General features: G+C 37.6%; 1 protein-coding gene across 1 annotated transcript in view; it reads left to right on the top strand.

The window, feature by feature from the left end:
- Positions 1-547: 547 nt before the first annotated feature.
- LOC127648183 (adenylate cyclase type 9-like) overlaps positions 548-13,244 on the top strand; it is a 54,187-nt gene continuing 41,490 nt past the window's right edge. The window contains exon 1 of the mRNA XM_052132764.1: positions 548-2,351. Within this exon, the coding sequence (XP_051988724.1) occupies positions 548-2,351 (1,804 nt within the window). The remainder of the gene's footprint in view (positions 2,352-13,244) is intronic.

Below are 13,244 nucleotides of genomic sequence, written 5' to 3'. Positions count from 1 at the left end.
GTTTTCTCCATAGATCAATAGCTTTGTGATTGTATTATGCATGGCATAATGCCATGGCATGATCGATAGTAGAAATGCCATACCTAACATCAAGCATGAATGCTGACAAGTCTTGAAATGTCAACACTAATGAGTCATAGAAGCATTTTCATCTAATGGCTCATTTATGGAAAGATTGGGGCATTTGGGTCATATATTGGATTAAAAGGAGTTATGAAGTCCTCTAAGGAATCAAAACAAACAGTCTTCAGCCTGAGTCTCAATCTTTGTGGTGCAATTATGTAATGTTGCTGATTCATCGATGAAAGATTTCAGAAGGTCCCATGCCCTTTGGATAATCTTCTCTGACCCAAGTGAGTCAAGTAAGGATAGAAGAGTAGAGGAATGTGCCATTGACATCATGAGGTGAAATAACCAACCTAAAACGCTGGTTCTGTCAACTGTTGGAACAATTTTAACTTTTCGCCATTTAGACATCAAAGCTAAAATAAGCAGCTTATTTTGCTCATTTTCAAATTCACCCCAGCTCAAGTCTGATTGAAGTATCATGGCTTCTCCTCAACATCAACAACTGCTGCTTCACAACAGCGAAGTGAGCTGCGACTCTAGCGGTGATGGCGCTGTATCCGTGCGCATCAGTGGTACCAAACTACACAAACAACAGCGTGGGAGTTTGGGCACCAGCGCTATGTGCAGCATCCTAGGGGGCTCCAAACACTGCAAATACAGCATCTCTTCCAGCTGTAGCTCAGGCGAGTCTGGCATCTGCAAACCGGTCCTTAAAGGCCTGCGGACGCAAAGGAAAATGCCACAGCTGTTTGAGAGGTCAGCCGGTCACTTTTGGAACCCCAAGTTTGATTCCAACATTCTGGAGGAGGCTTGTCGCGAGCGCTGTTTCCCGCAGATGCAAAGACGTTTTCGCTGCGTGTTGTTTTATCTGGCAGCTGCCAGCCTACTTTGGGGATGTTTCTTCATGGTTAATGCCAATCGATGTGAACAAACCGCCTTCCTATTGCCCACGGCCTCATTCCTACTCCTCTGTTGCCTCCTGTTCATCTTTACTTTTACACGGTTTTACACCCGCTGCTACACTCAAGCCTCGCTGTTACTAATTGTGGTCACTTTCGCCCTAACACTCGCACCACAGATCCAAACATCAGGTTTTAGCGACTTCAGCAATCTTTCGATTATGGATGAAGAAGATTTAGGTGGTTTTGAGAGTGGAAACCTCACTTTTGAGGCTCCCCAAAGTGGAGATTCAAAGGCCCCATGTTTATCTCCAGTTGGCACCTTCTCGCTTGGCATGGAAGTGCTTTCATTGCTCTACAGTTTCCTCCATGTTCGTCTGTATGCATCTGTACTGCTCGGCTTGTTCTACTCCATTCTGTTTGAGACGCTTGGCTGGATGCACTTGATTCAAGGTGATGAATGGAGCCACTCTAAAGAGGAACATTTGGAAACACTTTATTGGCTGATCCCTGGGAGGGTCATTTTACATCTTTGCGCCCACATCATCGGCATACACCTTTTTATTATGTCAGAAGTGCGCTCACGAAGCACATTCCTCAAGGTTGGCCAGGCCATCATGCACGGGAAAGACTTAGAGGTCGAAAAGGCCCTGAAGGAGCGAATGATCCACTCAGTAATGCCTCGTCGGGTGGCAGATGAGCTCATGAAGCAGAGCGATGATGACAACGACAATTCAGTTAAACGCTACTCGACGGGAGAGGCAATAGTCGGTGCCGCAAGCCCTAAAAACACCAAGCACAAAAAGACTTCGATACCACGAGGGCAGATTATTTTCCGACCCTTTAACATGAAACGCATGGAGCCAGTAAGTATCCTATTCGCGGATATTGTTGGTTTCACCAAAATGAGTGCCAACAAGTCCGCGCATGCACTGGTGGGACTCCTCAATGACTTATTTGGCCGTTTCGATCACTTGTGTGAACTCACGTGTTGCGAGAAGATCAGCACGCTCGGGGACTGCTACTATTGCGTCGCCGGTTGTCCTGAGCCGCAAGAAGACCATGCTTATTGTTGTGTGGAGATGGGACTTGGAATGATCCAAGCCATTGAGCAGTTCTGTCAGGAGAAGAAGGAGTTGGTGAACATGCGTGTTGGCGTCCACACAGGCACTGTACTTTGTGGGATTCTTGGCATGAAGCGTTTTAAATTTGATGTCTGGTCCAATGATGTCAATCTAGCCAATCTCATGGAGCAGTTGGGTGTTGCCGGGAAAGTTCACCTGTCTGAGGCCACGGACAAGTTCTTGGATGATCGTTACCTGAGGGAGGACGGGAGGGTCCCAGATAGGATCAGACCAAGTTTGGTTGCAGATCAACTCAAAGGTAAGATATTAATTTATGTAATGGTACTGATAAGGCAAATTCTACGTAATACCGTACCAGTTTCTTGTCACGGAGTGCAACAGTCTGGTTCCGGAAGAAAAAAATCCCATTTTTTTTTTTTCCATAGGGGAACTTATTACCCTTTAAAGACAGACCTACCATGAACTTTGAGGTTTTTAATCAATTGTAGCCTATATCCTTTTGCTGAAGCCATCTGTCCATGTTAGTTCAACTTTAGTTAGTTTAAAAAAAATAGCATTTAATAGTGGAATATGTGGGGAATTACTACAATACCATGATCCAGAAGAGAAAGATCCACTTATGTGTGAATCGCGGCAAACAAACTGCGGGACAAGAGCTCTGCAGTGACCGCCTTTTCCTTGATGCACTGTGAATTATGCAATCGAGTCTACCTACACTTTCAAACTACTTATATACAGTATTTGCATCTACTGTATCTACATCTAGGGGTTGTGCATTATTATAGGATAGTGCTGAGTTTAGCCAACATGAATAAATTATGTCACCAGTTACTTTCATTGTATGGAAATAGATGCAGTGAAAGTGAATGGTGACCAAGACTAGCATACTGCGGATGAAAGAAATTCATATGGATTTGGAACAATATGGGGGTGAATAAATGTTTATTTGGGTGAACTATCCCTTTGAATTCAACTTTTAGTACTGATTCTCTGATAAACGTTTCCTTCTTTAGCACTGTGTTTAATCTATATTGCCAAATGGTCCCACTGACAGTTGAGTGAAATGCTTTTGGGACAAATTACATTTGAAATTTTACTACTTTTAATCTCCCTTTTTCAGCCTGCATGTTGATGATGCACTCAGGGCCAAGATTAATTGTTGTCCCTTGCTAATTCTGTGATGCATTCAGTTATTTGAGCAGGTTTCTTAGTCAATCATATGTTTGCTTTAGCTGCAGCCTTTAGAAAAGGATTCACGTTGGAAATGTGTTCAGTCAGTTTATATTAGAAAAAGGACTTTTTTTTCTTTTTTTTGCATCATTATCATGCCTTACAATAGCGGCCAGCGGCCAGACAAGAACAATTAACATGATTGCTTTTCTGCAGGCTACTGAGGTTAGTGTGCCAGCCAAATGTGCTAAAGGATGTCTTTTGCATATTTAATATATATTCTGCAAGAACTCTCATTTCTTTTTACAGCTGGTCACCTCCAGACAGTCCAGAGCATTTTCCTACTGTTCTCATGCACTTTAAATGCAGATGGTTTCATTTTTTATTGCACTTGAACTCAAGCTAAAGTGCAATAATTAGGGCTTGAGTGATATTTCCCTTGTTAGACAGAATATAAATTTCCCAATGTGTTATTAATCTTTTGGGCCATAATCATGCTTCCATAATAGACCTTATTAATTTAACAAGGAATGCCAGAGCATATAATGGTATTCTCATTTTGAAAGTATTGATAACAGGATTGTTATGACTAAGCCTCTTCAGACTTCTGAGATAAGAAACCTTTACTCATTGACCTAAATATGTGTTTCAGCTTTAGTTATGGAAATACATCAACACTGACACAAGAGTGAATCTCACAAAACATGTCCATGTCAGATTTCAATAATAAAATAACATATACTTTGCTTAAAGAATATAAAGTAGACATTAATATTTTTTTTTGCAATTCTATTTTGTTAACAGTAAAAAATTATGTAACTACAATGTCTTTGTGTCAATCAATCTTTTACTATAGTACAGTATTTTTACCGTAAAAAATATTTTTGCTGTATTGCATTACTTTACTGTATAATATTACAACTTATTTAAATACAGTATTTTTATACAGTAGTTGCAGAAAAACATTGCTGTGAAAATTAAAGTAAATACAATATATGTTTATCATCCATTGTTTTCTGTATTTCAGTATTTTTACTGTTTTACTGTAAAATTGCTTTCTTTACTGTAAATACAATGTCTAACTACCAGCCATATTTACAGTAGTACAGTATTATTACAGTATTTCAGTAAAATTGCTTTCTTTACTGTATTACGGTAACATTTTATGTAAATACAATGTCTAACTACCAGCCATATTTACAGTAGTACAGTTTTATAACAGTATAACAGTAAAATTGCTTTTTTTACTGGGTTACAGTAAAAAATTATGTAAATACTAGTGATGCACCGAAATGAAAATTCTGGGCCGAAACCGAATATTGAGGATGCACTTGGCCGAAAACCGAAAATGTTTTTTTTTTTTTTATACCTTTAAAAAAAAAAAACATTTATAAAATATAATAATACATATACAATATAATAATATTAAATACAATATAATTGTATTAATATTATACTTTTTAATTAATTTCATGAATTTTATTAATATGAATTGAAAAACTTCAAAACAATAAAATAATCACACTTTTATTGAAAGTAATGCACCAAAATTGGACAGAACAATATTAAAACAATATTAAATATATTATTCTTTATTCAGTTCTTTAACATTCAAATTTAACAGATCTTTTTTTTTTGCCAATTATCCAAATAATATAACGTTCACTAAAACTCTAATGATGTGCAAAACAGCAGTCAAGTAATGAACTTAGCAGGATTGTCTTAGCAGGATCCTCAAGAGGATTGTCGCGTTCTCGTGATATGAGCACGAAGCGATTGTCTGTGTTCCACAACTGCTTTCGGGTCCTTGAATAACGTATAACGTGCGAGGAAGATGGGTAAGATGGTGCCCCCCTAGGGAGTTGGTGCCCTACGCAGACTGCGTAGTATGCGTACATTGAGCGGCGGTACTGCTTTGAAATATTTCCGCACCGCTGGCATCGGCCTTATCCTGGTAGCGCCGTGATCATGGCTAGATCGATCGAGAGTGAAACCTGAGCTATTTTCACCCTTTTTTCTTTTTCGGCCAAAACAAAAAATGCAATTTTCGGTGGCCAAAATTTCGGTGCATCCCTAGTAAATACAATGTCTATTTACTTATCCACCTTTCACTTTAGTACAGTATTTTTACCGTATTACAGTACAATTGCTTTATTTGCTTTAATTATAGTAAAAATTTATGTAAATACATTGTCTATCTGTCTATACATCTTTTACTGTAGACTACTTATTGTACAGTATTTAGAGATATTTATCTAGATATCTAGATTTTGTGTGTGTGCCCGTGTTGCATAACGGAAAGGAAAAATTGGGTTGAAAAATGTGCTTAATTGTCATGAAAATAATGTATCAATGGAAAATCAGCTTCATTTCCTTTAAGCCAAGTATAGATTTTTCTTCTTCTGATTTTGTAGTGAAATATGAACAGACATGTTCTTGACAGGTTTTGTGACCTTTACCTCATACTGTACATTTCCAAGCCCTCTTGACATTTCTATCCAACTCTACTGGCGTGCCACAATCTACCACTGAAGAATCCCACGAGCCTGATTGTGAGTGGATATGCTCACTTGGCAGAACAGAAATCGCTGTGGCAATATCACGGCGTGGCAGTGCAGGTGTCTCAGAAGGTGTAGCAGGTCAACTGGAAATGATGCTGCGGCTGTCGCCCTTGAGAATCCCACTCGTTTTTCCAGCATTTCTCACCAACACTCCCCCTCAATCAAAGAGGATTTAAGTCTCTTGGGAAATTGAGTCTCATTTGTTTTACTCTATCTTTCCTTCATTTCTTCTGCCCTCATTTAAAGAGGGTAAAATGGCCTGCTTAAAATGGTCCCATGGTGCCTGTTTCCAAAGATCTGTCAGTTCCCCTCCCATTTTCCTTTCTTCATTTTCCATCTGTGCCTTAAATTGGCGCTCCGTTCCGTAGAGGCTTTTTAATGGGTAGTTTTGCGTTTAGTGCTCTATATATTTTTTTAAATGATTCAGAATGGTACAGCAAGAGCAGACGTATCATTGCATAACATCCTTTCTTTTTCTTACACCCCTAAACCGCTGAATTCACGGCCTCAGTTTAACGTGCGGTGTACTGGTGAGCCCCTTTGCTTGGCGCTTTAAAGGAATAGTGTTTTAAAGAAACATTCCAAAATAGAACGTTCTGTCATCATTTACTTTTTTTATTTGTATAAATGTACATTTATTTACACCCTCATGTGGACTTTCTTCTGCTGAACACAAAAGGAGATTTCAGGCAACATGAGGGTGAGTAAAAGCTGACTGAATTTTCATTTTTGGGTGAACTATTCCCTTAAACATATATTACATACTTTTCGTTAATCGCAAAATATTTAAAGGGGCGACATTCTTTTCCACATATTTTGGAATCGCTTGATTGCCCCTATTCAGGCATTTACTCCCTTTTGTCTTCTCAACAACTAACTGAAAGCTGCATTTTCCATCTCTGACAGCCCTCAGGGGTGATGCATTCAATCCAGTGCCCAGGATTGATCTTCTTCCCTCTGGATTTACAGGCCCACTGAAAGAGAAGTTCAGTTCCAGCATGGCAAATAAATGTTCTAGCTGCTCGCGGTAGCTGCATAAATCACTGAAGTAACGTAACAAACTCTTGGAAAGCTGGCAGACTCTAGGTCCAGATCTCGAGTAAATCACAGCAAGCTGGACACTAACGACAAAACTGCAGCCCGCCGTCAGGCAATGTTCTTTTGAATTGGACGTGTGTTTCAATTAAAGAGACAGGTGCTTTTTCTCTGCTGACTGTAGCAGTCACGTCTTTCAATTTCCTTTCAAGATGAAACTATATATGTATGTGTATATACAGTATATATATATACACACACACACATACACTGTATGGGTGTTTCTTGACCATTGGACACTTCCATGAACCAGTTATGTATGTATGTATGAATGTATATATATATATATATATATATATATATATATATATATATATATATATATATATATATATATATTAAAATGAAATTCTTCTAATTTTTATTTTAAATTATGGCTGTCCTACTGTTTAGGCATCATTTCAACCACAACAAATCATTTTGCCCCTAATAAAGTATTTTTAAAAGTAATGTTTTAAGAAAACAAGGAAAAATCAAGGTAAATATTTTACTTTTGAGCCGAAATTTTTAATTGAGCATTTTCAATAAATTTCCCATCAAGCTGTAATTTTGTCAAATCATAATTGTTTTTTTAAAATAATAATAATTACAATATAATTTACTTGTGTGTACTTTGCATACATAAAGTTTTAGCTACTGTATGAAAGTAGCTTTAGCAAGACAAATGAATTGAACATTTTATTTTTTTTAAACTTAAAAAATGTCATTTCTATCAGTGTCATTTGCCCCAAAGAATTCTATTAAACACATTACAGCATCTGAGATGTGCTGGGAATGCTCATTACTTTCAGATTAATATATATATTTGTTTTACATAAATTACTTAAATCCTATGTGATGCATATACATACATACATACACTGTTGGACATTGTTAGAAGACAAATAAAAACAAATATTGTTTTCAAATATAAAAAACAATAACACACAATATTTGTTTTTATTTGTCTACCATCAATATCCAACAGTGTATGTTGGTTGTTTTCAAACAGGTTTCCAGAAAACTCCCTCTGCTTTTTAAACTTTTTGTTGTTGCTGTTAAAGGAATAGTTCACCCAAAAATGAAGATTTGTTGATAATTTACTCACCCTCTGACCATCCAAGATGTATCTGAGTTTCTTTCTTATTCAAAACAGAATTTAAGATTTTTAGCATTTAATTTCAGTGCACCCCTTTGTGGACATTTCATCTGGAAAATGCTCACATGTGCCCATACACCCAACGACACTTACCGCTTTGACCATTGGGGGCAGTGTTTCACATTTTGGTAAGCGCGGGCTGATTTTAGCTAAAGAAAAGTCAGCCTACTGTTTCTGATTTCACTGTTAGATCAGTCTGCAATCCCTTACTTAGTATGGAAATAAAGAGTTAATGTTTGCCATTGCTGTTATTTTGGCAAGTTATATTGTAAGTGCCTAAGCTTGAGCCTATGAAAGTTTGTTATACACTTTTCTACAAAAACGTACTGAAATTACAACACATGAATGCATAGTAGTACAGCATAACAGGAATGACGCTCCTCCAATCTTTGACACAAATGCTAGGCAAACAGGTTTGCATTGAACAGAGTGAGAATAATAAATGCAACTTATTTAGCCACCTCCAATACACTAGTCAAGAAAAGCACTATCTTGACCTCACAAGCTCTTGCTCTGAAAAAAGTATCGCTTGCAGGCGTTGAACAAATCACTGTCGTTTGCAGTGCTGTCTGAAGCACGGCCCTTCCAGTAAACCACAGTCTGTGTTATAAATAGCAATAAGTAAGAATAATTGTTGCCCTGGAAATTGAGACTGGACAATGTATTGCCCTAGGGTGAAGGTAGCCTATGTGTTTAGCATTTTGGGGCAACTTCATGATGAAAGTTTAATTTATTTAATATATTTATGTCTTGGCACAATTGTTTTTGTGTCACTGTGCCATCTTTTGCCTCGCCCATCTCTGGGCACTTCCGATGTCCAACTGTTTGTGTGTGTGTGTGGCTGCATTTGTGTGTGGAGTGCTCATTTGAGTGGAAATGGAAGCTATTTTTGTCTATTTCCTTTGAAAGTACCTGGCTGTGCCCTAGTGCTCTCACAGTTTCAAAGAATGATGTGACTTCCCTTCACGTCAGGCTATTAAAACATGAATTTTGTCTGGCTATGATATTCCCACTGAAGCAAGAATGTGGGTCATAATATTTTGTGTACCCAGTTTAGAGGATTTATCTGTTGTATACCAGGTAGGCTATTATTTATCATCTAGTCACATCAAGTATTACCCTGCAAAAAACTAAAAGAAAAAAGCTAAACCAGCGTGGGAATAAATTTGGTCTTTTCACCAGGGCAGTCAATACACTTTTAGAAGAAAAGGTTCCATATAGAACCGCAAAGTGTTCTATTGCTGATTTCATATTCTGAAACTCCTAAAAGATTCTATATAGAACCCTTTTTGAGCCAGATGAAAAGGTTCTATATAGAACCCTTTTTGAGCCAGATGAAAAGGTTCTATATAGAACCCCAAAGTTGTCTATCACTCATTTAATATTCAGAACCTCTAAAAGGTTCTATATAGAACCCATTTTAAGGTTTCTATCAAAAGAACCCAAAAAGGGTTCTTTGAGCCAGATGAAAAGGTTCTGTACAGAACTCCAAATATGTCTATTGCTCGCTTCATATTTGGAACCCCTAAAAGGTTCTATATAGAACCCATTTTAATGGTTCTATCAAAACGACCCAAAAAGGGTTCTTTGAGCCAGATGAAAAGTTTCTATACAGAACTCCAAATATGTCTATTGCTCGCTTCATATTCTGAACCCCTAAAAGGTTCTATATAGAAGAATTGTTAAGGGTTCAATCAAAAGAACCCTAAAGGGTTATTTGAGCCAGATGAAAAGGTTCTGTATAGAACCCCAAAGTTGTCTATCACACTTCATATTCTGAACCCCTAAAAGGTTCTATATAGAAGTTGTTTTAAAGGTTCAATCAAAACAACCCAAAAAGGGTTCTTTGAGCCAGGTGAACAGGTTCTATACAGAACTGCTAATGTGTCTATTGCTCGCTTCATATTAGGAACCCCTAAAATGTTCTATATAGAATACTTTTTAAGGGTTCAATCAAAAGGACCCTAAAGAGTTCTTCGAGCCAGATGAAAAGGTTCTATACAGAACTCCAAATGTGTCTATTGCTCGCTTCATATTCGGAACCACTAAAAGGTTCTATATAGAATTCTTTAAGTGTTCAATAAAAAGAGACAGGTAAAAAGGCTCTATTTAGAACCTTTTCGGGATTCCCAACATGGAATCGTAACATTTGTTTTTTTGTTTAGTTTTTAAATGTAATTTTAGTTTTGTTACCAGATAGATACTACAGGTTTATCACTGAGAAAGTGAAATAACCATATAAAAAACATTTAAATATTATTCAGTAAGCATTGTCAATAGTTTGTATTTACCAGAACTTGACCATTAAAGAGCACAATTCATAAAGCGATAGTTATAAGAATTGACTCAATAAATCCACAGGTTTTTAATAATAGGCTAAAAGTCTAAATACTAGTTATTTTTATATAAACATCATTAACATTAAATAATTTATCAGTAACCATAAGTTACAATTATAAACATAATGTCAAATATGTCAAAAATAAAAACAAATGACCCATGACAATCTGTTACTGAATACAGAATAATTTTGTTGCCGCATGGGGGTCTTTCTACAGCGTGGTTATAACGTGAGTGAGGTCTTTTGGATACAACAAATTATACTTCTGGGTCTTGACACCATATGAAAGATGAGGTTGAGGATGGATGTGCTGACCCCTGTTAGTAAGAGAAACATTTAATGGAGGTGCTGTTAGCATGCATAGTAATAAATAATAATAATAATACAAAGAAATATGTATCTCTCTATATTGCATGTTAAAACTTACATGAAGAGGAGGAGTGTTGTGTTTTATCTGTATGAAGATGGTCAAACCAGCACTCCAGAGACAATCCAAACAGAAATGGACAGAATTACCTTGATGCAATGCAAAATAATGAGACGTGGGAAAAGATATACCTATTATGACATTGTTTATGTCATTGTTTTGAAGTCAAATGATTCCTGTGAATTTTTGTCTTCTCATGGCTCTGATAATGTTTATAAATGACAAAAAACATGCAACAAATATGCAGGATGGGTTACGTGCTGAAGTTTATTGCGCTATAGTAATAGAGATGCTTGCTTTAGCAACAAATAATTGTCAGTACAGCAGACTGAATACAAGTTAAGATGCTTGAACTGTCCTGCTTCTCTTGTTTAATGCCATCCTGAAATAGTATTGATTCTAATCTGTCCCACATCCTGAGATTAGCAGTCAATTGCTTTATCTCTCTTCTGTTTGTCTTCTATATCTGTGTTCCAGATCTTCAGTGGAGCTTGTAGAAGAGATACAATTGGTCAGATTCAACCATCAGTATGTTGACGTTAAAGAATTGGTCCTTGGTTTTACCTCTACCATTGCTGATGTTAGTGCACCAGAATCGTTAATCACTGTTAGAGCTCAAACCGCTGATGAATCACTTTCATTCTTCTCAGCTCATCTGTAAATGACTTAATTTTCCATTCATTACCCTTTTATCTGGTTCATCCAATGGAAGTCGGTACACGGTATGTGTTTGCTTCTGCAGCATAAAACCGCAGTGAGGACTGACAGCGTTGCTAGTCATGTTCTTTGCCGGAGGAATGAATGCAAAGTAGGCAGTCCAGTGGGAGTGGGGGTGGAATAATGGGTGATGTGGAGAAGTCTTCAAATGTTAAACTAAAGCTTTAATCGACTTATTTTAGGGTTTTCTTTGAATATTGTCTTAGGCAATGGTGGGACTTGCAGTCAAAAAGGTTGATATCAACTGGTCTAAAGCTACAGTCATAATCGGTACTTAAAATTCAGCTCTCAGAACTTCATGGCTAGTAGAGAACATCGTTCATGTGCTTACAGACCTTTTCGGACAGGATTTGTTTTTCCCTAAGACAGTTAGGCATGTTTAGGTTTGATAAATAAGCCTAGTGAGTATGTCTGCTTTATTTAACCTCAAGTCCCTCAAAGGGGACTGTGATATGTTTGTGGCTCTGTGAAAGTCCTTCTGTGAAATAAATTCAACCAGCTCGGGCTGTGTGGCAATAAAGATGCTGGTTATGTAATTTTGTAGTTGCTGAGAACATTTTAATGTCCTGGAACAGAACGGGGGTGGTGTATGGGGGGGCTGTCAAAGAGTCGAGTAGGAGGAAATAACATGCATTTCTTCTGGCAGCTACAATAATAGTTAATGATACTAAGGTTTACTAGATTCGTAAAGTTTGTCAAAACTGTGATGGATGGATGGATGGATGGATGGATGGATGGATGGATGAATGGATGGATGGATATAAATGGATGGATGATGAATGGATGGATGGATGAATGAATGGATGGATGGAAGGATGAATGGATTGATGGATGGATGGATTGATGGATGGATGGATGAATGGATGGATGGATGAATGGATATAAATGGATGGGATGGATGGATGAATGGATGGATGAACGGATGGATGAATGGATGGATGGAAGGATGAATGGATTGATGGATGGATGGATGGATGAATGGATGGATGGATATAAATGGATGGATGATGAATGCATGGATGGATGAATGGATGGATGAATGGATGGAGGGATGGATGAATGGATGGATGAATGGATATATGGATAAATGGATGAATGGATGGTGGATGAATGGATGGATGATGGATGGATGAGTGGATGGATGGATGGATGAATGGATGGATGATGGATGGATGTATTGATGGATGGATGAATGGATGAATGGATGAATGGATGGATGGATATAAATGGATGGATGATGAATGGATGGATGAATGGATGAATGGATGGATGAATGGATTGATTGATGGATGAATGGATGGATGAATGGATGGATGAATGGATGGATGGATATAAATGGATGGATGATGAATGGATGGATGAATGGATGAATGGATGGATGAATGGATTGATTGATGGATGAATGGATGGATGAATGGATGGATGAATGGATGGATGGATATAAATGGATGGATGATGAATGCATGGATGGATGAATGGATGGATGAATGGATGGATGGATGAATGGATGGAGGGATGGATGAATGGATAGATGGATAAATGGATGAATGGATGGATGTATGGATAAATGGATGTATGGATGTATGGATGGATGAATGGATGGATGAATGGATGGTGGATGAATGGATGGATGAGTGGATGGATGGATGAATGGATAGATGAATGGATGGTGGATGAATGGATGGATGATGGATGGATGAGTGGATGGATGGTTGAATGGATGAATGAATGGATGGTGTATG

This window comes from Xyrauchen texanus, chromosome 8 (genome assembly GCF_025860055.1).
Source record: "Xyrauchen texanus isolate HMW12.3.18 chromosome 8, RBS_HiC_50CHRs, whole genome shotgun sequence".
NCBI classification, from domain to species: domain Eukaryota; kingdom Metazoa; phylum Chordata; class Actinopteri; order Cypriniformes; family Catostomidae; genus Xyrauchen; species Xyrauchen texanus.
Note: the sequence above shows the minus strand (reverse complement) of the source record. Positions and strands in the feature narration are given on the sequence as shown.